We start from the raw sequence: 27,073 nt of genomic DNA, 5'->3' as shown, positions 1-27,073 counted from the left end.
TTATAAAAGCATGTATCACTGTTTCAAGGTTGCGCTTAGATAAGACAGGTTTGATTTTTGACAGCCGCCTCAACTGGAAAAAGCAAGATTTTACCTCTGTTTTCACATGGCTATGAAGTTTTAAACCGGGATCCATTTTCACACCTAAATTTGTGATCATTGGTTTCTCAAATAGAGCCACAGTGGAAAGGTCGATGCAGAGTGTTCCACTGTTGCTATTGGGTCTAAATAGCATGACTTCTGTTTTGTTCTCATTAAAATTTAGAAAATTGAATGCCATCCAACTACTTATGTCAATAAGGCAGTCAAGCAGGGGCTGGACAGAACATAGACCTTGACGCTTCAGAGGGAAATAGACCTGACAATCATCTGCATAAAGATGAAAGGAAATACTGTGTTTCCGAAAAAATAGTACAGAGTGGCAGCAGGTATAAGAAGAACAGAAGAGGTCCCAGGATGGAGCCCTGTGGTCTATTTTCCAGGTTTTCTGCTTGTGGACCATATCTCAGCATTAATATCAATGGACATTTAGTGTTAGGATGCTTTGTAATTAATCAAGTTGAAGTTGCTTGTTACTGAGAGTTTAGACTATTCTGTATTTTTATTTGCACCTTTTGTAATTTATAAAGTTTGTCATTGTATTTTACCTGTGATCTTCTTACAGCCTGTACTGGACTTGATTTGGTTTGACATGACTTGTTTATTAAATTCATACTCTTATAATAACGTTTACTATGTTTACAATGTTTATTTTCTTGTTTTAAGATATCTGTTGCAGTCAAATTGTCTCTGTAGAGCTGCAAATTATGCCATGCATATATGCATGTCATCTTTCATAAAACATATAACATGAACTTTTTATTATGTGTCATGGTTTCTATATTTATTTAATTTTAGGAACTCCCTTATTATGATAAAAACCATGCATTTAATAATGTTGTTCGGGTAATTTTGTTTTTTTGGGAGTGCCTTGGAATTTTCTCCATATAAAATGGAAATGTTCTTCTCCTTATATGATTGCCTGCCTTACAAACTGTGTTTTCGGAACAAATTAGATTTGTATAGTGGGACCTAGTTGTATCTGAAAGTTATTCTTCAAATCTTTACATTAATTGTCGTTAAACTAAGTCCACTCTTTTAAACTATTTTATTCTTTTCTCCTGATCCTTTTTTTTTTTTTTTTTTTTTTTCCTAGGAGATGACCCATTCTTGGCCTTCCCCTCTAACTGCGATTCACACTCCTGGACATACAGAGTCCAATAAATTTCATTTTAATCAAAAAGTGAGTGTTTTCTTTAAAAAGTCAACTAAAACAAAAAAAAACTTGTAAAAATCACAATTCAATTAAAGGATATATTGTGAATTCTGCATCTCTTTCTTTTTTGTAGGAATCTAAACAGCATGCTCCTGTTACTTACAGCAAGCAAAGTAAGTGATTTATTAGTAATAGTAACAGTATTGGACTATAGGCAATTCTCAGTATCACAGTAGAAGGTAGTGTAGTTTCTTTATACGGTCTCCAGGCATTTGACGTAGATGTCAAATTTACATTTTCAGGAGGTTTAAGTAGCGTATCTGTAAAATATTGAAAATCGAAGATCTACACAAACATACTTAAATTTCAAGTTCTGTTGATATAAAGGCTGAAATCATGACAGACTTTTTTCACTTTACTAAGATCTTTTATTATAGTCCAGTGAGACACAGTGCCTGCAACATTAGGCATCAGTAGGAAACCATCTTTGTTGTAGTGCCGGCTATATCAATGCGTCAGTAGCAGCAGACAAATAGGTTTTTGTTTCAGCATGGTATTCATTGAATATTAAATGATTAGGGCAAATACAGAGATTTAAACTAACAATGCACAAATTAGAAAAGAAACCCTAGCTGCCCTACAGGGTCTGCCTATACATGATCAGTCAAATTAAGTCGTTCGCTCACTTGCAAAACCCAAAACTACTTTACTTTCACAGTTTACCACCAATAAATAGTCACCCCACCTCCACATTCTGTGGACTTATTGATTTCTTAATCATTTGATTTTGCTTTTACATGCTGAGATTACATGAATAGTCATATGATCTCCATGTGACCATGTGAACCAACTAAAGTTACAACATCAGACAAGTTGCTTTATTGTGTGCTTTTACGTTTTTAAGACTCCAGCAGATAGGACACATCTTGCAATACCGTTGCATTTTCTGCAACTAAACATATCCCATAGTCTCCTCTTATTACATGGTTCCACACAAAAGCTCTTCCAGGGACTCAAGTGTAGTGCACATAAAAGTGCAACTAATCCCTTCAACATTACCTTTACTTGTATTGCTCCTCGCGGGTTCTTCAGCCACAGGCATTTTTTCAGCTTCCAAACTTTCTGTGCTTATTTTTACTGCATATTTTTGTTGTTCTTAATGAGTTCACAAAGTAAAAATATTATTCTCATTGATATTTATGAAAAAGGTCTTACAGCAGACCTTTCACATGGCAAAGAGCAAGGCAAATTTGTATATAAGCACATTAAACTGATTTACTGATGGGGAAAAACACTTTAGAATCACAACAGATAATATTGCTTTCATAGCCATTTATTATTCTTTAGGACAACTGGGCAAGTTTTTGTTTGTTTGTTTTATGCAGCACCCATTTTGTGAGCACTTTATTTAGTAAATAACTTTTGTAGATATTGTCGTGGAAAATCTTTTCCTCCATCTTCAAAGAAGACAGTCACAGACCTGAGATTTCTTTATTTGCACAGAGTTATGCACAAATGTCTCAGTGCATGGAGTGAGCAATCATTTAAACAATTCATCAACTTTTATACTTTTTTTCTGATTTTGTCAACTCATCTAATACCTCATGTCATCTGACTCTAAATATGCAGAACTTTATTGCCTCCTCCAGTTAACTAATACCACCAGTAATTTCTGAGTCATGTTGATTATCCTATTATTCTGAAGACTGCTTCGTAAGAGGAGCGTTTTTGTCTTATTGATGTTAGCATCGCTTTCTGGAGGGGTGTTTATTACTCATTTACCTCCTTCTAATCTTGGAAAATTACGTTTGTGGCATCTCTAAGACGAGACAGATACCTTTTGTGTTTTCAGCTTTAAGTCACATTTAGTTAACCCTTAAGTTACATGCAGTCCTTTTCCTTGTGTTTTAGAATTTATGTTGCTATGGTTTGATATATATGTACTTGTAATAAATTGTAAATGATTATTATATTTTAACTAAAAATTCCATAATCCTGGTGCCATTCTGACAATGTTAGATATTAACCAACTATGTAAGGATATTCACATTTCTTTCTCAGCATACCTAAATTGCAAAACTTTGTTTCTCTTGAATTTTAACCATAAAAAGTTGGATACTTTTAAGAAAGTGGCGCACTGGTTAGAGCTGGTCCAATGTTTCATTTACCATATATAGCCATACGCTCTAGACGGAGAGGCCTATGTATCAGCTGAAGAGACAAATGCTGCCTTTGTCACAAGGAGTCAGTAAAGCACGCAGATTGCAACTAATGAGAAAGTCAGGGAGTGCACCTCATCACCTAACATATAAACTAATGTGAGAAAACGCACCGGTAATGTCATGAATGGGGGTTATTTACACCCATCAGCCTCCACTAACAAGATCTTTTTAGCTAATTATGCCTTCACTCTAGTGGCCTGTGGACCTCAGCGCCACATTTGCATAAGTCCCTCAGCACCACCAGATAACAAAGCTGAACTGACAGGTCTGCTTTCTCATCCTCCATCTGTGTAACATTTTTCTTATGCAGCAGTTCCCCATCTCAGGGGAAGAAGTTTTATTAAAAGCAGCTTCTGGTAAGTTTCAATAGAATTTAATAATCAGAAAAATCTACCTGTAGTTATATATAGCAACAGTAGTGGAGCACTCTCATAGCAACCCTTCATGTCCAGAATAACAACAAGAAGGCTAAAAGTCAACAAAATGGTGTGTTTGTTTAATAAACCACACAAATAGGGATGCACTATGCAAGTCTGCAGTATATCCTCTGCCCAATTCACTACTGGGTTTGCCTGAACAGTTGTGTTATCAACGGGCCACTTAGAAAATTATTGCCTTGATTTTGCAACGCTATAACTAAAATGTAAATTATTACTTTATTGTCACATACAGTGTTCCTTGTGGAGTTTATTGTTCGGGAAAAAAGTCTACAGTACTTTGTTATTTTATTATTACCACCTCATAATGCTGGTTTCTTTTGTTTATGGTACTACCATTTCATAGGTTGTGTTGTTAAGATGCATTCCTGTTCCTTTGTCACAATGTCGACATCAACGGTTTAAAGGTTGGAGTGATACTCTGCTCTGTATCCATGATTTGGACAAATCACTATAACTCTAAACCTTATTTTGTGTGCTTCTAATTTTGCTATTTTAACATCTTACTTTTCCCTTTCTGACTATGGTTTTGCTTAACATTCAAAAATCATTACACGGTTTCTTTTTTTGACTTACTCAGTAACAACTCTTTTATGGTAATTTGACTTTAACTCATTTTCCAGTGAGTGGCATCTCTGGCATGCTGATGAACCATTGTATTTGCCATGTGATCAATGGCTGTATGTTCAGGCTTACCGCTCATTGTTAGTCGCCATTGATACGCCTCCAGTGTCTGGCTTGATGCTCAGGAGATTTGTTGCTGTCTGAGTCTTTTTTTTTGCATCATGTTGGTGCCAGTATGTTTTGCAGTCATAACAATCACTTTGTCGAGAGGACAGGAGCACAGGGTCAGTTTGCACAGGCATTTATTTGTCTTTTTTCGCGTGTTCTTCCATATCCCATACTTGACACTCACCAGATGGCGCTGTTGTTGTTCTTCTTCCTGTGAGTGGCCTCGGCAGATTTTGCCGCTGTCGTGATATGGTATTATTTTGGGTTCTTAAAGGCTGCTAGTGTTTGCGTCCGTGGCTAGGGGTGTGGCCTCTGAGGACAAATCTCATGCATAATTGACACGATGGGATAAAAGGACAGCTGTGAGTACAAATACTTATTTGGTCTGCGGATACCAAATCTCTGAAGTATTCATAGTTTATCTTTGAGCTCTTCATGTTCTTTCAGTTTTGACCCTCTTGTTCTCTCTACCATGATTATTGTCTCACATATTGGACTTTGGCTTGATTTTACCTTGTATTTTTTTTGTTTTGTTTTGTTTTGTTACATGCATCTCCAAATTTTTTCTCTAAAGTTTATCTGCTAGTTTACTGTCCGAACAGTAGATCAGATCACTATGAGTGACTCCGAGGTGTAAAGTATTTTTAGGGATAGGCAGGATTTGCACAGAGGGATATAAGCTATGTAAAATCAAATAGAGGGAAACACAGGCGAACCAATGGAGGAGCATTTAGCAGTAGCCATGTTTAATCCAGCACCTGCAGCAAATTGCAGTCACAGTAACAAGCCTCATGTCCTGCATCTAACTCTTTATTTAGGGGACTCTAATTATTTTAAGGGATTCTTAAATAAGTGTTGTATGGTGTGTGAAACTCCTTATCCAGACAATCAAACACATATTGCATTCATTGTATCGCTGTTGGATAAGAATCCACTTCAATGGGCGTTGTTTATGTACAACACCAACAACCTCTGTTGTTTTTCTTTGAAATTGTTTATATAAGAGTTTAGAAAAATATTTCATGTACCAGTTCATTGTGAAGTAGTGGCTTATTAAGGTGTCATCAGGGAGTGAAATCAATTAATGAATGTATTGTTGAATTCAAAATGTTGGCTACAGAAGCAGATTGGGATGATTTGGCACTAATTCCTGTATTTAAAAGGGGGTCAAGAAATTACATTAAAACTGGTAGAAAGACAACTTGAACATAGGTGGAAAAGGGGTCTTGTTTAACATCCTGCCTTATCTAAAACCGCTTCAGAGCCTGTGTAAATAAACAAAACTATAATCAGCAGTAAAGAGTGGCAGCACCATTTAGAGGAGTGTCTGTTTTTATTGTGGTGAAGCAGGGCAATTAGTGTCCAAATGTTCTGAACTACCACCTTATGTTAGCATTGGTACTTTGGGGATTTGTAGTTAAACCCTGTGCAAAAATCTTTTTGTTATTGCTTGTTCTATTAACAAAAAAGTAACTTAAAACTCTGATAGATTCTAGGACTACAGAAAACTATTAGTTCAGTCATGGTAGAACAACTGCTTATTGCTCCATATTGCTTAGGTCTAAGTGTAACATCATCTCCATCATTCTCCATGGAGTACTCTAAATTTATTGATGTATTTAGCATAAAAACAAGCCCAAGTATTGCCTCCTCATTGTGAATAAACTGCACTAAAGACTAAGGAAAGAAAAGGTTTGCAGTTTATCACATCCTGAACAAGAGGGTGTGGAACAGTAAGACACATTTTACAAAATGGTTTTATAATTCCGTCTAATGGCCCAATTGGTTAGGATTTCTTTGTTGTTAGAAGAAAGAATGGAGATCTTTGACATTGTATTGATTATAGAGAGCTGAATAAAATATCCATTAAAAGAAACTACCTGTTACCACTTATTTCCTTGATAATAAATCAAGTGACTTTTTTTTTTTTCAAAACTAGATCTGTGACACATATAAAATAATTCTCATTGGTGGGATGGATGAATGGAAAACAGCTTTTAACAACAATGACAGGACATTACTAATACAGTGTTATAGCTTATGGATTACCGAATACAGCAGCCATATTCCAGTCCTCTGTAAATGATATCTTTAGAGACTTGTTGGGAATTTCTGTATTAGTGTATATTAATGACATTTTGATATTTAGGATCTTTCAGGCCATATTAGCAAACTTAAGGAAGTACTTATATATATATATATTGTGGAAGACAGCCCAGACACAGACAGGTGGACATCATTGGTTCAACCCACACATGTTTATTTACAAACTATTTAAAATAAAGTTCTCACACACAACCCTAGTACTCCCCCAAAGTCCAGGCCTTCTATCCAATGCCTTCTTCAGGCCGCCTCCACTCCTCTCCACTAACCTCTGTCCTTCTCCTCACCTGACTCCAGCCAATGAATGGAGGGAGGCAGAACCTTTTTATCCGCTTCCGGATGTGCTCCAGGTGCCTTCCGATAATCTTCTGCCGGCACTCCCTGTGGTTCCCAAAGCCACCAGGGCGGTCACCCCCACATGGTCTCGGGATGCCATAAGCCCTCCTCTGGTCCTCCTGGGCGTCCCGGCTGGGTACCACCCCCAGCCTCCTGTGACAATATATATAAAAGCCTTTTATATATATATAATTTAGTTATCAAAATGGAAAAGTGCGAGTTTCATTGGGAAATACCATCTTATTTTTGGGATATGAAGTATCTTGGACAGGTTTAACTATGTATAATACTAAAATTAAGTCTATTCTGGTTTGGGAACCTCCAGACTGGGTAAAACAGGTTCAGAGGATTGTGGGATTTTCAAACTATTTATTAAGAATTACTATACCAGATATAGAGGGAATTATGAGTAAAAACCATGATAAAACAAAAGTAAATTTGAAAAATAGGACAAAGTAAAAGACATTTGAAAGCCCAAAAAAGTAGTATAAAATATCTACCAATCATGAAAACAGATTAGTTCATGAGAAGATGACACACTTCCAATTTGGACAATCTGTTGATCCCCAAAGAATTAGACGATATTGAGGAAGACAGCAGCTTCATGCAGGAATCAGCTCAGAACCTGAATAAGCTAAGCTAAACCAAGTGGCCTGTGGTCAGATACTTTGTACTGAGTCAAGGTTTCAGCATACATGATACAATAACTTTATTCAGAATGTGCTTATAAATTTAATTTAAAATGGAGATATATTTTCTAGTGGTAGCGCTGCTGCCTTGTAGTTAGTAGGTTTCCTCAAAGACATGCAGGTTAGGTGCATTGGCGATCCTAAATTGTCCCTAGTGTGTGCTTGGTCTGTGGGTTTGTTTGTGTGCCCTGCGGTGGGCTGGCACCCTGCCCAGGCTTTGTTCCTGCCTTGTGCCCTGTGTTGGCCGAGATTGGCTCCAGCAGACCCGTGACCCTGTGTTAGTATATAGTGGGTTGGAAAATGAGTGACTGACTAATATATTTGCTATTTTTGATCTTTAGTCTACTCTTAATAATTTATAATGACAAAGTGAAAACATGTTTTAAGAAAAGTTTACACATTCATTAAAAATCAAAAACTGAAATGTGTCATTCATGTAAAATCCTTTGCTGTGGCACTCCAAACTGTGGTCAGATGCGTCCTGTTTACTTTAATTCTCCATGAGATGTGTCTGAAACATGATTGCAGTCCCTCTGTGGCAAACTGAATTGATTGGATTTCACTTGGAAAGGAACACACATATGGATATAAGGTCCCATAATATACATTGTATGCCAGGGCAAAAACCAAGCCATGAAGTTTGAGCAGTTCTCTATAGACCTCTGCAATATAACTGTAGTGAGGAATAGACCAGAGAAAGGGTACAAAAATATTTCTAATGATCATTGGCCTCAATAATTGTGAAAGGGAAGATGTTTAGAACCACAGCGACTCTTCCTAGATTTAACCACCCTGCCAAATGGAGTAATTTAAGAAAAGGGAAGTGACTAAGAATCCATTGTCACTCTAAAAGAGCTTCAGTCCTCTGCTGAGGTGGGAGAACCAGTTGCAAGGAAGATCATCTCAACAACACTACACAAATCAGACATTTATGGGAGAGTGAGTAGACGGAAGCCACTCTTGAGTAAAAGGCATATGAAAACCTTTTTAGAGTTTGAGACCATGACAAAAAAGATTCTTTGGTCTGATGAGACAAAGATTGAACTCTTTCAGAAGAACTGCAAGCACTATGTCTGGCCAAGACCAGGCCCTGTTTATTATTTTCCTAATACCACCTCTTCAGTGAAGCATGGTGGTGGTTGGCAGCATCATAATATGGGGATTTCTCAGTGGCAGAGACAGGGAGACTGGTCAGAACTGAGGGAAGGATGAAAGCAGCCAAATTCAGAAAATCTGCTCCAGAATGCAGCAACCTAACACTGGGGTGACGGTTTACCTTTCAGCACAACAATGACCCAAAGTGTACAACCAAGACAACAACGAAGTGGCTTCAGTTACTTCTCAGACTAGCCTTGTGTGGCCCAGCCAAAGCACAGGCTTAAACTGTTAGAACATCTGTGGAGAGATCTGAACATGGCAGTTTACAGATGCTTCCCATCCAAACTAATGAAAGCTTGAGAGAATCTACCAGAAAGAATTGAATAAACCCCCAAATCCATGTGTGCATACCATGTACAGATTTACCCAAGAAAACTAATTGCTGCCAAAGGGGCTTCGGCAAGGTACTGAATTAAGGGGCTGAATACTTATGTAAATTTCACTTATTCAATTTTAATTAACTTGTGAATGTCTCTGAAAACATGATTTCACTGTCATTATGAGGTTTTGAAGGTTGATTGATGGACAGAATTGTACCCATTTAAAATGTAATCTACTTCGCAGTAAAGCGTGCAGAAAATGAAGGGGTCTGAATGTCTTTCTGATTCCACTGTATATTTGGCTACTATGTTTATCGGTCAATGTGATGCTTTCCTAGTATTAAGATTAGATTATACTTTATTTGTCACTAAGGGGAAATAAAAATTTTAAAGAAGCTCAAAAAATATATACATATGTTTATATACTGTGCAGTTTGTATGTGAGAGCAAGAGGAGGTCAGACTTGCTCGGATTGCATTTATATTTAACGTCACTAACATTTGAATAGAGGCAATCCAGTTTGTAGTGTTCACGAATGGAACTTTATGATGGACATTTGTTTCCTTGTTTGAAGTCACCAGCATTCAGAATGATTCATCATTAAGATATTGGTACCATTTCTATTTGTGAGTCTCCCTGGGCAATAACATGGATGAATTCAGTTCACCTTTCAATGTCTGAATCACACATTTAGTTTTAATTGTACTGTGCTCCCTTTTTGACCATTGCTTATTCACATAAATCTCCAGTCCATTAAATACCATCCAACATTAAAGCAGCATCTGAAAAATGAGGTATAAGACAGTTCTCTGAATTACCAGAAATTTCACAGTACCTGAACTTGCTGTGACTCACCATGAGATGTAACAGTTCATACAACTTGAAGTTGAACATTTCTCATTACATAAAGTCAGGGCAGGTCTGAATTCTTTCTACCTCACTTTCATTGTCACTCTAAATATTCACCCTTTTTCCCTTCTCATTCTCAAACGAGCAGCTTCTCCGATGGGGCATGAAGGATCTCTTTAGGCTGAAGTGATCAAAGTGCTACCTGGTGGATACAGCAATGTTTAATAAATCCCACTTTATATTCCTCAGAGTTTCTTACATTCTCAGATGTTATAGATGAAGACACCTATTAGATCTATTATGCTCACAATATTATATCAATCAAGTTTGCAGCTTGTTCAAAAGGCAGCTGAGATGGCCCAGTGCACAGGTCTGCATTGACAATAGCACCTCTTCAGTTTGGTATACAAAATACATTTAAAATCTTAAATTAATAATTAAAAACATTAATAATTGTAAAAAAAAAGAAAAAAGATAGAGTGTGCTTTTGTAAAGGCTGCTGCATGGGGCTGAATCCCACACCAAAGAGCATCTTACTTGGGTTTTCTTGGGTTCCCTTTTTTTTTTTTTTTTTTGCACTTTTTCATATTCATGGTCTCTTTTTGGCTTACTTGATTTTTGGATTTGTGCTTCAGTTCTTGCCAATATCTTTGCCTTGTAATTTTTTTCCCTGTTATTTGTAGCATGCTGGTATCCTGACCTTCTGCCTGTTCTTTGACACCTTATGGACCTACTGCTATAAACCTTTTGTTTGCTTCCTTGCACTCCAGGCTTCTGACTTTGTTTTATTTGACCACAGTCAGTCTAAAGTCACTCATCCAAATCTTCCTCTAAAGTAGATTATTAGTTGTTCATGCTGCCTGTGGTGCTGTCATGCTCTCTGTCCCTGTGGGTGCTTAATGTGTGTGCGAGATTCGTCCCCGTGGCTACTAAGAAGATAAGATATGCCCAAGACAGGAATGTGATGATATAAATAAGAAAATCTGTGTTTATTTTTGAGAGTTGGGTGAGCAAAGGATTAGGGCAATATCAGGACTGTAGAACAAACTATTTAGTGGTGAACTGAAATATAATAAATAAGTAATGAGAAATGTTTCACATCTTTAAATATTTCCTTCTTCAGCCCCTTGCCTGTTCACAGTACAATTTAGTGTTTCTGAAAGCAGTGATAGGCATGACGCCACAGGTATCCAGGATTGCAGTCTTCTGGCTTTTAATTATATACCTTAGTTCATCCAGTAGTGGCAATGCTCTGACTTTCTATTTCAGATTTTACACCTCAGTAGGTCACAGACAACGTGAAAAAGTAAGAGCACCAAAAGCAGCAGAAGCCTGTTGTGGTATTGACGGCAGAGCATCACCTTTGTGGGAAATGATCTAGCTACTTCATTTCTAATTTCAATGTATGTAACAGAATCACCTTTTTTGGAATCTCTTCCAATCCAGCCATTCATATTCTGAACTTGCATTTTCTGTTTTATGGTTGTGGCCCACAGTACAAATTACAATGCAATTTCAAAGACTATAAGGTCTGGGAAATCTTGTTTTTTGCTCTCACAAAAAAATTAGACGAGCACTGGTTCAAGGGTTGGGGTACAAACGAAGTAGCCTTGTTTGGTCAAAATTTCCGTCACTGTATCTGTGATGGCCTGAAACCATACTGCCTCTGGAGTTATTTATTGCATTTTGAGGTTCTTTGCATCAGAATTAAAAAATGGCTATGTAAGAAATGAAAATGGTTTAGGTGGGCTTAAAAGTTGGTTTAGTATGGTATGAAAATAGTTTAAAGCTATTAAAGTCTGGCATTATGTAGTTTTTAATCACTTTATACCCTTCCATCTTTCCACTTTCTCACCTGGGCAATGCTGGGTAATTCAGCCAGCACTTAAAAAAGGGTCAATAGTACATGGAGTAGAGGAGTAATTCCAAAGCCTAGAAATATTTGTTTGCAGGTATGAATTGAAGCAATTCAGCTTAAGCTAATTTGAATTTCCTTTCATGTAGAATAGCAGGGTTAGAAAGACTGAGACTAAAAATCTAAATAAAATTTCATTTGATTTACTTCTCAGTTATACGAGGACAAGCTGGCTGATCATATGCTTACCTTTTGTTAGAGAGTTAGAAGATACATCCAGAACTTTAAAGCAGACAGAGCTAATGATGGAAAATTGATATAAATTAATGACTTAATATAGCAGCAAGCAGAGAGAATCTGAGGTCTTGGCTTTATGGCTTTATATTGAGGCATTTTCAAATACTAGTGTAAAAAAGGGGTGGAAATGAAATACAGGGGAAGAGAAAGCAGGGGAGGCTGAAGCAGAGGTGCGTGGCTAAAAAAAAGAAGACTTACAGTGCATCCATAAAGTATTCACAGCGCATCACTTTTTCCACATTTTGCTATGTTACAGCCTTATTCCAAAATGGATTAAATTTATTTTTTTTCCTCAGAATTCTACACAAATTTATTAAAAATAAAAAAAACTGAGAAATAACATGTACATACTGTAAGTATTCACAGCCTTTGCTCAACACTTTGTCGATGCACCTTTGGCAGCAATTACAGCCTCAAGTCTTTTTGAATATGATGCACCAACCTTGGCACACCTATCCTTGGCCAGCTTCACCCATTCCTCTTTGCAGCACCTCTCAAGCTCCATCAGGTTGGATGGGAAGCGTCGGTGCACAGCCATTTTAAGATCTCTCCAGAGATGTTCAATCGGATTCAAGTCTGAGCTCTGGCTGGGCCACTCAAGGACATTCACAGAGTTGTCCTGAAGCCACTTCTTTGATATTTTGGCTGTGTGCTTAGGGTCGTTGTCCTGCTGAAAGATGAACCGTCGCCCCAGTCTGAGGTCAAGAGCGCTCTGGAGCAGGTTTTCATCCAGGATGTCTCTGTACATTGCTGCAGTCATCTTTCCCTTTATCCTGACTAGTCTCCCAGTTCCTGCCGCTGAAAAACATCCCCACAGCATGATGCTGCCACCACCATGCTTCACTGTAGGGATGGTATTGGCCTGGTGATGAGTGGTGCCTGGTTTCCGCCAAACGTGACGCCTGGCATTCACACCAAAGAGTTCAATCTTTGTCTCATCAGACCAGAGAATTTTGTTTCTCATAGCTGAGGGTCCTTCAGGTGCCTTTTGGCAAACTCCAGGCAGGCTGCCATGTGCCTTTTACTAAGGAGTGGCTTCCATCTGGTCACTCTACCATACGGGCCTGATTGGTGGATTGCTGCAGAGATGGTTGTCCTTCTGGAAGTTTCTCCTCTCTCCACAGAGGACCTCTGGAGCTCTGACAGAGTGACTATCGGGTTCTTGGTCACCTCCTTGACTAAGGCCCTTCTCCCCCGATCGCTCAGTTTAGATGGCCAGCCAGCTCTAGAAAGAGTCCTGGTGGATTTAAACTTCATTCACTTGTGGATGATGGAGGCCACTGTGCTCATTGGGACCTTCAAAGCAGCAGAAATTTTTCTGGAACCTTCCCCAGATTTGTGCCTCGAGACAATCCTGTCTCGGAGGTCTACAGACAATTCCTTTGACTTCATGCTTGGTTTGTGCTCTGACATGAACTGTCAACTGTGGGACCTTATATAGACAGGTGTGTGTCTTTCCAAATCATGTCCAATCAACTGAATGTACCACAGGTGGACTCCAATTAAGCTGCAGAAACATCTCAAGGATGATCAGGGCAAACAGGATGCATCTGAGCTCAATTTTGAGCTTCATGGCAAAGGCTGTGAATACTTATGTACATGTGCTTTCTCAGTTTTTTTATTTTTAATAAATTTGCAAAAATCTCAATTAAACTTTTTTTCACGTTGTCATTATGGGGTGTTGTTTGTAGAAGTCTGAGGAAAAAAATTAATTTAATCTATTATGGAATAAGGCTGTAACATAACAAAATGTGGAAAAAGTGATGCGCTGTGAATACTTTCCGGATGGATACTTTAAAGGAAAAGGGTCTGACTGGAGGTGCAGGACAAAGCTGTATGGAGATGTTTGCTCAAACACATTGACCTCTCATAGAAGGAGGAAGGAGAATAATTTTTAACTAATAGTGTACCAGTTCTGAAGATGTTATTACATCCTTATTTCTTGCTTTTTCTTTTAAATTTTTCTGTTGTTAAAAAGCCAAAAGCTGGAGACAAAATCAGAATAGAGCACATCATATACAGTAGAACGTATCAGAAAAGTATTAGATAGATAGATAGATAGATAGATAGATAGATAGATAGATAGATAGATAATAAAGTACAATCATTAAAAAAAGGCATTTACTATCTAATGTTTTGCCACACACATCATCATGTTCCAGTTACAAGAAAATTAGTCATGTTAAGAAGATCTTCAAAGTCCATTTTCATTATCAGGTGTCATAAGAATGAGCCATAGACATGATAAAGGTTTGGGGCAGCCATCCGTTTATTGTTTCCTGGCTACAAAAAGTTGATATGAAATAAGCATGATGTGCATAGAGCAGAGTCCAAAACAGAACTAACTGGCCTTGAGACAAAATGGCCGTTTTAAGCAAGAGTAGGGGAAATGACATCAATGGAACCGGAGGTAACGTCTTCGTGCTTGGAAATAAAGTAATTGCTGGGGCAGGAACTGAAAGTGACATCATCATTGACACTGGAACCGGAAGTGATGTCAACAGTGGTGCCGGAATCATGTGGGATTTCCCGGGAATGATCTGCAAGAAACTGAGAGAGACAGTTAGCACACTCCGCCGTCCCCTGGTCTGGGGTAGAATTACTATTATTTAGGCCATTTAGCTGTTTCCTATGCGCATGTGTATGACACAGGTAAAAGATGAAACATACTGTCACACATGTGCACCTTACTGATAGCTTAAAGCACGGGTGTCAAACTCCAGGCCTGGAGGGCTGCAGCATCTACAGGTTTTCATTCAGACCCTTTTCCTAATCAGTGACCTGTTTTCACTGCTAATTCACATTTTAATAGCCCTGTTAGAAGGATGCAGTCCTTTGAACTGAAATGGCAGCCAAATAGAAATGAGACGTGAAACAAGCCAACAGATGACCAGCTAAACTGGGGCTTCAAACTCCAACCAGTTTCTTAAGGAGAAGCCAATTCTTGCTGTTAATTAAACTCGTTATTTAATTCCATGGCTTGTTGTTGCTCTCGTTCTGCCACAGCTGACATTTCCAAAACCGTTGATTTTATGTTTTTCATAAGAACACGGTCAAGATGTTTTGGTGACCTGGGAGATCAGCCTTACTGAGACCTTCAGCTTTCTTTATTTTCAGATATTGTGTGATGTGGCGGCTTGTTTTGTGCCTCATTATTGTTTGGCAGCTAATTAAGGAGAAAGAAGCAACTTAAGGGCTTGAGTGAAGTTAATTAAAAGAAGCAATTAGCAGCAAAAACTGGTCACTAATTAAGAAGATGGTTAGAATGAAATCCTGCAGCCACTGTGGCCCTCCAGGACCAGAGTTTGACACCCCTGGCTGAAAGGCTCTGGTTGTAGTAATTCCTCGCCGATCCACAGGGTGGCAATGTACTCAGATGCCTCTTCTCTTCTTCCCTCTTGACATCCTCACCACCTCTGAGGTCACTTCTAGTGTGCCATCTTGGATAGTCTAATTTGAGATTTACTTCCTTTGCTGAAAAGCTTTATTATTTTTGTCTTTACTATATACAGGGGTCACAATGTCAGAACAAATGTTTATTTTTCTCTTTGTCCTCTGTTACAATGTTTAAAAGCAAACATTTGCACATCTGTATGCTCTCTGCTAATTTGACTTTATTTTAAAAATTACCTTGTAAACTGTGAACGTGCTCATTTAATTCAGTCTGAAGTAGAAGCCATCTCTCCTTCTTCTGTAATATCATTTCAGAAAGTGTTTAATTTGTTGAAACCTGCTTGTGGTGCTTATGTGCTGACTTTAGATATCTTTAGAGTTTCTGTCTCAATGAGCATCAAATGGCTGAGACTGTTGTGTTCCTTTCTTGTGTGGTCAATATCATGTATTATCTGTGAACTTTTTCTTGTAATCTGATTTAATTTTCATTGTTTTTATATATTATAGGGGCTTTTAAGTAATTGGGGAAATTACATGATGCCACTGGAGAAGAATAAAAGGCTACACCATGACCATATGAGTCTTACCCCTTAAAGAGGGGTGGATGTGCAAGGAGGTTGTGATAACTGCCCTATGCCATGTACGGTCATTGCCTCTCACCCTGTTCCCATCTTATATGTACTGCTGGCTTCTGGTCATGTGCATCAGTTTGTGCTGCATAATTCAGATTATGGAATAGTAGTTAATAGAGATTTTACTTTTTAATTTATATGGAATCTAAAACAGATATTTCTGTTTGGCTAAACCCTGGCATTTGACACCTGCTTTCTCTTGGCATCTCTTCCTGGGTTTGCCCAAACAGCCCATCAGAATCCATGGCCTCAGTACCTCTCAAATGGCTCAGCTTAAAAAGATTCTCATATTTAGAGCGCTCAGAATCTGGCTTTGCATTGTAAAGTTGGCTGTATTGAACTGGTTGGTTAGTATAGGTCTTGTACGTCATTTTTAGATAACAACCTCTGATCTTGTAATGTAAATGGGTTAGTCAAGTGGGACTGTAAATTTTTGTTCATTCTGCAATATTTCTTCCTTTGCATCCCCTCTTTAAGCACAGAACCAGGCTAGGGTTGTTCTCTCATCCCATGCATTTTAATAACATGTGATGTTTAAGCAGAATTTTGGCATTTGTCAGTGTGGTTGAGACAACTTGAATAAAGCTAAATGCCACGGAAATGTCATCCGTTTCTTCTAGTATTCTTTGCCCACTCACCAAAACTCATAAAGGAAATATTTCCTGAGCTAAAGATTCACAGTGCACAGCAGACTGAAGCTGCACTTTGTCTTCATTAACTCAAATTAAATGGCAGTCTTCTTTCTCCATAGTTCATTTACTTTCTCTCAGGAACCTAATGGGAATTTATTATCTCTTTGTATGGAACAAATTCAGATTGTAATGTACTTGTAAATATTTATGCATCAAATTCAGTCACGGAAGGACAGATTTCTGTATGTGACGTATTAGGATGTTTTTTTCATTTCTCCACTTTGTTGCTTTTGTGAGCAGGACTTGTATATCTAGATCACTGATCTTATTTGGAAAGACTAACTGATTAGTTACAGCTCACAGGGTTTACGCTGCTCATTTTATTTGTTTTCTTCCCACAGAGAGGCGTGATGCTCAAGCCAAAGGCTTAACAACAAGTCTTTCATATCAATCGTAAGTGTTCATTCTTTTTCCTCTTTCGTGTAATTTCCATTTTAATTTAAATTTCAAGAGTGCCAATTAATTTTGAGATTTTAAAGATTTCTTTCTTAAAGATGAATTTATTTATCACTTTTCTGGCTATTTAGAGAAATGATCAAGAATGGCTCACAGGAACATGTATTCAAAATGAGTTGTTAAGGACAAGACTGTACTATGAGAATGAAAAGACACTGCCAGAGAACTGGCACCCATATGAATATTTTCAGTCAAAGGTTAACTAATCTAACAAAATACCCTAAAAATTGCATTTGGCAAATAATTGAACAACAAAAATGCAAGTTTAATTGACGGAAAAAATAAGCATCTCAAGTTAATTTATTCCTAGAACTGATGGCAATCTGTTGTGAATGTAGATGGACAAATGCTTGAAAAGGGTGAAAATAAATGACAAATGACAGCAAAATAAAGGGTGAATCAATTGGCTTAGGTCAAAACAAGGGAATAGGAATGAGACAAATTATCAATTACCAAAGTTCAAAAAGTTGTGGTCAAAATACAGAGAAAAAAGAAAAATCCTAAACTTGACTAATGCCCTGTCTAATACTAAATACCCAATGGAATTCTCTGAGATTTTAAATCCAATGATTACACAGTGGAGCTTCACGTGGCGACATCGACACAACGTTAACAACAATGTTGGGCTCATTTTTACTGAGGGCCAAAAACAGCACTTTATATACTTGGTACATGTCAGAATATGTCAACAACTACTTTAACGTTTTTGTTTCTTTTTCAAACAAAACACAAAGATTCCTCTACGCTCATCACTATCACAATATGGTGCCTCACGTCTCTCTTTGAAACTGTCTTACCTCTGTATTAGCATTTCAGGTCTTGAACATTTCAGTGTTGCAACCACAAGATCAAAACAATGAAAAAAATTACAGAAAATGCAAAAATCTGTAGCTAAAGACAAGTACATCCTTTTACGCCTATATTAACATGCATCATTGTCAGATGACGACATTATAAACTGGTTTTAAATGCATTGGTGATAGATCACACATAAAACATTCAGAGTTGGTCAGAAAAGAACAACAATAACTTCTAATATGGCTGGAAATGCAAATTCTTCTTCTATGCACATATGAACATCAAATCATCAGCAGAGACAAAAGATCAGGTTGGGTTGTAGTGTCCGTCTGGAAATCTACAGAAGGGTTGCAAGCCCTGATATCTCTGCAGCATTTAAAAGTGAGGAGAGTGGCCACTGAATCATCTGTTAAGTCAAGTTATCATCTTCTTCATGAGAATGTCATATCTTTGGCTGCATGTGAATACACTAAGGTTCCTTACGGCATTGTGGTATGTCATCTTTAAAATCATTAAAATTTACCTTTATGGTCTTCTTACTTTTATCTGTGCAGCAGATTACTTTATCTATCTATCTATCTATCTATCTATCTATCTATCTTTCACTTTTTATTTGTGGGTCAGCACAAGTAGCCAGTTTCCATTCTAATTCCATTCTACAGGTTAGTAGCTGCAGTGCACTGAGCTGCACAGATAAAAGTAAGAAGACCATAAAGGTAAATTTTAATGTTATTTTGTACATATAATCCAGCTAAATGATACACAGATGCAATCTACACAAAAAACATGTTAAAGGGGGTCTTTAGGAAAGCAATGGTCATTGCGGGTTGTATGTAACATGTTTTGAATATTGATGAAGCAGGCCACTTTAAAAAGGTCCAAGGCCATGAATACAATTGATTAGGCCTGCAAAGGAATCTTCTTCTTCTTCATAAAAATAAAATTCTAAGAAAAGAAGAGTAAATAAAGATAACAATATTCAGAACTAATTTCACTGATTGTAATACGATTTATGGCAGCATCAGGTACACCAAACCCACTGTAACCGAATCTTGAAGAAAACCTGGAAGGGCAGAACTTTCAGAATGATGTGAAGCTTGGTAAAGTTTGATTTTAACCAAAGAAGTGAGTTCTAATACATCCTGTCAGAATCAACATCCAGTAGTTTCCAGAAGTATAAGAATACTAGGTTAGCATTTCCTGTCAGTGTCCCACGGTAGCAGTTGTAGTAATCCACACACTCATAATGGCCAAAATGGTGTGAGAATTCCAAAATGCAGGCGGGAATCTCCCATTTGTCTGCCAAGAGGGGTGCAAAAAGGGTAGCGTGAAATCCACCACGACTGGATAACTTTGGCCTACCCAAGGGACATAATCCACTTCTAAATTAAAGTTAAAAGAATAATCTTAAATGTCCCATTATATCAAAAATTTTCAACTAGAAACGGGATGATCATAAAACCTTGGCTAGGAGACAAAAGGGCAAGTGTTGAATCTTATAAATAAAACATTTATTTTAAAAATGTTCTGTATAACAAAATAAAGCTCAAAGACAGAAAGGCACAAAAGGAGTTGCCTAAAAATCTAGTAACAAGCAGAGTCCTAAAACGAAATCTAAATATAGTTACCAGGAAACAGCAAATAGGTCAAAAATCCATTAATTCAATAATAACAATAAGAAAAACACATGCAAACTCACTAACGGCAAGCGCATACAATGTACTGTACCTCCTTAAACTAAATAATAAACAAACTGACAAAAAAGTGCAAACATAAACAACAATATTACAATAAAAAATAATAAAGAATTAAAAATGAAAAAGACATAAGAGTAAAGTGTCAGAAAAAGATTTAAATAATGTGGTCTTAGTTGAAACATAACTGGAGATATCCACCTTCTATCATAAAGGAGTACAGAACTCAATTTTGCATCATTTCGTAGTTGAGTAAATATAGAGTTATACAATATGTAGAGTTATTATAAAATATATAGAGTTATATATGGTATAAACGAAGAAACTTTGAATGGAAGAAACTTCTTGTTCCTGGAATAATGCATGGTGGTATTAATGCCTGAGACTGCTTTTCAGTTTGATTTCTTCAGCAGCTTGCTGTCAATTAATTAAATATGATTTCCACATTGTGCCAGGAAACATTTTATAAGAAAGCAAGGCATATGAGCAAAGCATAAGTAAGATGGCTCAAAAAGAAGAAATAGACAGTCCTAGAGTAGCAAAGCCAAAATCCAACCATAAGTCCAATTAAAATGAGGTGCCGAAGTGGGCTGAACATCCAGGAAAGCCCTCAGACATCACACTACTGTCAAGAAATGGGCAAAAATTCAAGTCAAAATAAGTGACAAATAGAAAGCAACAAGAAATGGACTTTTGTTAGATTATCACCGAAATGAAATGATAATCGTATTTCCTTATGTTCATTTAATTTAAAGAATACAAGAAGGATACCCTCCATGCTCACAGTATTCTGCTTCAGCAGTGTTGATTTGTGTCTTTGAGGAAGTTTTGTTATAAATGATCCTACTCAAGGGGCCAAGTTTAGAATGGAACTGATTGATCAAACTTCTACACTTTGCTAAAAGAAGAGAGGCAGGACCTTCCTTTCATAACCCCATGTAGGCTGTTATTTAGTATATAATATTCATTATTGAGCTTCATAGATTTAAAGAAAAGAGATAAAGAGAGTGGTGAAACCTGCTGTAAGTTCCACATGGGATGGACTGGCACCTCGACCGGGATAGGGGATGGACATCCAAACCAGGAAAGAAGATTCCTTACCCAGAAAGGAAGCTCCAGGCAGATGGACTGCCATCCTGACTGGATTTATTTGTAGTACCTTCTCCTGACCAGGATGAAAGAGAAGGTCAGGTAAGGACTGTCTCTGGAGAATGTTAATTTCCCCCAGATGCTAGATGGCAGCAGCTCTGGATATGGGAGACTGGCCAGAAACCAACAGGGAATGGTGAGAATTGTGTAGTCTGGAAGTGCAGCCCTGCTGGTTTATTTGGGTGCCACAAGAGGGCACTGCAGAGAGAGACACTCCTTGATATTCGGGACTTCCATATGACCCAGAAATGCTTCCATCGGGCCAGAGCCCTAGCACCAGAAGTACTCCTAGGTCCTTAAGAAAAGGGACTGTGCTACCTTGTTCAGGTGAGTCGAAGCTGGGAGGAAGGAAGGCAACACTTGACTGGAGGGGAGCAGTGTGGTAGAGAGAGGAGAAGAGGAAAAAGGGGAGAAGAGATAACTTGATTTTGTGTTTATGTATAATAGGTGTTTGTAATAAACATCCCATATTTCAAGACTCTTGTGTGTTTAGGGTTCACTGGCACCCCCTAGCCTTCACACCACTTAATACAAATCAGGGTCATGGGTGAGGTGAAAAGCTGTCTTGCATTGAAAAACAATGTTTCATTCTAAAGCAGCTTAGTACACAATGTTTTTAGATTTAAAACTGAGGCAAAGACATGTAAAGTTCCAATTATTGTAAATGGCGTGTAAAGTTGATCATGGAAAAAGCCAAGTGTTTCTTAAACCCAACAACTTTAAAAGACCTTTAGCTTGGGTATCCTGTCTTCCGGAGTCTCAGCTGCTCAGAAAGCTGCCATTCTTTTGCAGCCTATGTATTGGTGCTCAGACAGGCTGTTCATGTTTCTGGTGTTATATATCATTTGGATGCAGGAGTGTTGCAAGCATACCAGAAATGTTTTTTTTATAAAAGTAGTCTTAGTGTTATTCAACAATAAAATGCCAAATCTGTGCTAAAATGGTCATTTTAAAAAGCTTTGTGCCCCTAAAAGAACAGTTGAAAATGAATGTCCTTAAAATAAGACCAAAACCAAAATTCAGCAAAGAATCGAACAAAAAGCCAGGACTCTAAGCAAAAATCAAAGCAATAATGAAAACAGGTTGTTTGTTTATCCAAATACAAGGTGTGATGGACGGCCGGGGATTCTGCCCGGACGGGACGCCCTTTCCAGGAGAAGACTCGGGGAATGGGCTTGCTATCAGTAGTACCTCCCCCAGGGCACGAGAGGGCAGCACCCTGGGTGTACATTGGGGCCTTGGAATTGGGGCTTGGAGGCTCAACACAGTAGAGATCCGTGGCCACCTCCAGGGGGCACCTGGGCAGCTCGAGAGTCTGGACATGCAGCACTTTTGCCACACCCGGAAGTGCTGCCGGATGTTAATCAAGGGACACCTGGAGCACTTCCGGGTGCTCTATAACGGATGCCGTCTCACTCCATTCCGAAGCCAGAGTCGGGAGTGGGAGCAGGACAAGGCTCCCGTGGAGAGAGGAAAGGCAGTCCAAGGACAGAGAAGGAGAGAGAGAAGCCTGGAGGAGTGGTGATTGGTGTGTGGAGCACAGTGTGCTGTGCGGGACTGTGTATTTGGAAGAAAATAAAACCTCCTTTTTATAAAGATGCGGTGTCTGTCTGGTGGTGTTCGGGCATGTCTCACATAGGATAAAGCTACTACTGTACCACCATGCTTTATAACTGGAGGATGACGATGTCAAGTGACCAATAGTTTGCAGCGACAACAGTAAAAGAATATGGCAGTGCTGATGAACAGGTGCACAAAAACAATATCACAGTAAAAACATGAAGGTAAAATGAATAAATAAATAAATCCAGAGATAACAACATTTGATTTTATAATACTTACTACCTAACATATCGTTGCTGGCTTCCTCCTGGATGAGAGGATGATCTCAGAAAAGTTTTGTGCCAGTTGCTTATACCATGTCCAAATGCATAAAGAACAAACAAACAAAAAGATTGATGTTTACAGATACATACAGATTATTAGATGTGGAAGGATGCCATGGGGCAAAGTCATATGTGTAGTGTAAATTTGGAGCGACATTAGAAAAAAGTAATGCTGGTAAAATCGAGATGAAAAGTCCATACCGGGTACATTTCCCTCTTTATATTGCTACAGGCTACTTATGAAGGTAGGTCAGCCAACCAGGTAACAGCAAAATCATACCAGAGCAGTCCCATAAACCATAAACATATCAGTTTAATTTAGGCCAATGAAAAAAATAAAACAAGTAGCCCAATATTACCATAAAACCTGATTCAATCAGGGATAATCGTCTTTAAACACTGACCCATGACTCATATTTACTTTAAACACTGCAACATATGTGAAGAATCGCCATTCACTCAATCCACAAGGCAAGTAGCCGACCAGAAAGATCTTTTTAGCAATCCTGGAGTAGATTTGAGAGAGGGTCAGCAATAAATGCATAGATGACAGTGATCAATGGAGGATGATATTTGATAAGTTTTGAAGTTTCAAAGTAAGCGCATTTGGGAGACCTTTATATTTTGACTTTGAATTAAATCAGACTTGAGCAATGCATTTAAAACCTAGAGATACAGTTATGCTGTTGCATTGATCATTTAGTTTCATTTTACAATGTTTATGTTTCCTGTGCTACTATAGTTGGATTATTATTAGTAATAGTAACTATAGTATTGCTATTGTGGTTATTTTAGATTTATGAAAAATGAAGCAGGGTAAGCTAAAGCTTCAACAAAGCATTTACATTAATATAGTCATTTCAAACAGCACAAATATTTCTTATACATTGAACCTGACTCCAAACTACTAAACTATGCCTTCGCACACACATTTGAAACCTTAGAGTAGTTTACATTGGTTCCTCACAGTTCCAGAATGCTGGGTTTAAATTCTTGTATATGAAAGCTTTTTTTCTGGTGCTCGATTATACTCCTCAAGTTAAAAAATGTACAGTTTGTTTGACAGGTGACTCTTACATAGCCCAGACTGAATGATTATGAGGGTGTTTGAGTGAGTGGACCCTGACATGGAATAGACCTGGTTCAGGTTTGGTTGCTTCTTTTTGACTGATAAATGAGTTTATTGATGAATGGACTGTTTAATGTTGGTCTGTAAGTCAATTTCCTGAGTCTATTTAATCTTCAGTACGTAGTCGCTGTACATTGTGATTTGAAATGCAATAGGAGACCTAAAACCTGAAAGTACACCTTATGAGAAGGATGTAGGAGTCATAGTGGACTCATCACAATCTACAGTACATCAAGGCAGCATATAGATGCAATAAAGAAAGCTAATAAGATGTTAAGTTGAACAGCATGATGCGTGGAGTACAGGTCAAGGGAAGTTATGTTTAAGTGATACAACACACTAGTGAGGTCTCATCTGGATACTGTGTTCAGTTTTGGTCCTCATATTACAAAAAAGACATAGCAGTGCTAGATAAAGTTCAGAGAAAAGTGACTAGGCTGATTCCTGCTCTAACTGGTATGAGCTATGAAGAGAAACTGAAGGAGTTAAACCTTTTCAGTTCAAGCAAACAGAGATTAAGATGTGGCATGATCAAAGTATTTAAAATTATGAAGGGAATTAGTACAGTGGTTGCCACCTATTAGTTTAAAATTAATTCTGCAACAAGATTACAGGGACATGGTTAATAACTTGATAAGGGCAGATTTCAAACAAACATTACAAAGTTTTTCTTCAAGAAAAGGAGCATGGAATAAATTACCAAGTAGTGTGTTGGAGAGTAGGACTTTAGGGACCATCAAAACTCAACTTGTTATTGTGGACAATTTAGGTGAATTGAATCTTAGAAGGGGTGGCCTGTCCTATCTGTGAACTTTCTTCTCCATTCATTATGAATTGTCAGATTGCAATAAAACCATCTATTCATTTATCTTCCAAATTACTTATACAGTTCAGAACCACTTGGAGCCTCGCCCTATCTCAGCAGCATTAGATGCAAGGCAGGAACCAACCCTAGACAGGGAAGATTGTGTGTCGCAGGTCATACATATACAGTATAACATCCCCCTATCCACACAGGCTGGTTAGAAGGCGGAGACTCCACACAAACAGCACTGGATTCACACTGGGTCTCCAGAGCTATGAGATAAAAGCAATATACAAATAAATCTTTCCTTTCTGTGTGGGATCGATGTGTGCGATCAACCTTCTCCATATAGCTCAGCCCTGAAACCACCTCCCCTGTTAGATCTTTGTTCTGCAGATCTTCTTTAACTTTATCCATCCACCTCCTCTTTGGCCTCACTCACTTTCTCTTACCTGCACTTCCATTCCCATCACTCTTTTGCCCACATATTATTTCTCTTGGATAAAATCACACTGTTCCTCCACTCCTCTGGTATTCTCTCCTGTTTGTAGATCTCTGATATTATATAAACAACACATCTACTCACTCTTCTCCTGAACTCTTCCAAACTTCTGCTGGTATTTCACCTGGTACCCTTGTCTTTCCATTTTTCTTTCTTTTCAGTGCTTCCTTTATTTTCTTTCTATTTATTCTTGGTATTAATAATTTATTTGGGTCTCCATTCTAAATACTGTCCTTGGATTTTCTTCATTCTACAACTTTTCAAAGGACCTCTTAAATATTTTCTTGATCTTATGATGCTCACTCAAGACCACACCTTGCTATTTATGATTATTTAGTTTACTTTAAGAAATCTTGTCAAGTAAATTTTGCTTAATCCTTTGGCAGAGATTTTGCTAAATAAAAGCAAAACACCTCCCATTTAAAGTGTTTTTGTCTTGTTTTTGCATATGCATTTTTTGCAGTGTATCCATCAAATCTGCCAACTCTCTTCCTTTCCGAGTCATTCTCCCAAAATTCAGTGACTCCAATCTCACCTTTAACTTGCCATTTTCTTTCCCCTTCGTTTCCTTCTTCATCTTCTTCTTCTGCACGAACCACTTTAGCTGGGCCCACCACTGGCCCAGTAGCCCTCACTCACTTCTCACAGGGGTCAGACGAGGCCCCTGAACATCACCTACACAATACACTCTAGCATTTTACGAAGCTGATCGAATTGCTTCATTGCAGTTTTAGCTACAGTTTTACAGTTGGATGCACTTCCTTATACTGTTTGCCCCCAGTGGCTAAATTAGAAGAAATCTATCCAAAATCAATTAAATCTTAGCTCATGTGTTTGCTTATATTGTCATTTTACAGAACATGTTATAACATTTTCAAACCCACTTAATAAAGTTACAGGTCATGGGATAGCAGTCCATCTTTGCAGTAAATCCAGTGTTACTTAACAGATCATTATTGTGGCCTAACACTGGACAGTTAGCACTGACCATTTCCTATACGGAGCACAGGAGTTCTATATTTTAACCTCATTCATATTGCCTGTGTGTTGGTTAAATTTTCTCCTTGTATTTATTCGGATTCTTTCAAATATTTGGACCTTTCAAATATTTTTTATAACGTATGATAGTTTAGGTAATGATTTTCATGTGATCCTGCCTTGCTTTCATATCTTATTCAGCCCTCATGGCCCTGAGCAATGTAACGAGAATAAAAATTAGATGAATAAAAGTATACTTGTACATTGATTGCTGTAGACGTAAACTTCATTCACTTTCTAAACATGATTAATCCCATACAGGGTTGTACATTTACAAGGAAAATATGCCAATGCTAAAACTGAAAGACTGCCTACTAAAGTAATTAGAAACACAGATGAAAGTGAAAATTAAACATTAGGAAGGCATGAACAAACAGCAAATTTTTTAAGCATTATTAGTAATCCAATTATGTGATGGAAACATAAGCAGACATGCATTAATGAAACAATCAGTATTGGCAAGTTTAAGTATCTCATCAACCCTGTACTCCAGACAGCCAGTGTTCACTAAAGCTGAAATGATTAATAATAAGATCTGCTTTTATTTAGAAATGCGGACAGCTTCAACTCTTCGCTACCAACCTTAATCAAATAATTTTACTGCTATCAAATGACAGAGTCATCAGGTTGTAAAAATCCCATTCTA

At 37.8% G+C, this 27,073-nt stretch overlaps 1 protein-coding gene across 1 annotated transcript in view; it reads left to right on the top strand.

The window, feature by feature from the left end:
* The first annotated feature begins 1,198 nt into the window (after nt 1–1,198).
* The window catches only part of aff3 (AF4/FMR2 family, member 3), a 196,038-nt gene continuing 170,163 nt past the window's right edge, over nt 1,199–27,073 (top strand). The window contains exons 1-3 of the mRNA XM_039746235.1: nt 1,199–1,282; nt 1,389–1,428; nt 17,312–17,363. Coding sequence (XP_039602169.1) covers nt 1,199–1,282; nt 1,389–1,428; nt 17,312–17,363 — 176 coding nt within the window. The remainder of the gene's footprint in view (nt 1,283–1,388; nt 1,429–17,311; nt 17,364–27,073) is intronic.

This window comes from Polypterus senegalus, chromosome 2 (genome assembly GCF_016835505.1).
Source record: "Polypterus senegalus isolate Bchr_013 chromosome 2, ASM1683550v1, whole genome shotgun sequence".
In the NCBI taxonomy this organism is placed as follows: domain Eukaryota; kingdom Metazoa; phylum Chordata; class Cladistia; order Polypteriformes; family Polypteridae; genus Polypterus; species Polypterus senegalus.
This window is presented reverse-complemented; position numbering and strand designations above follow the sequence as displayed.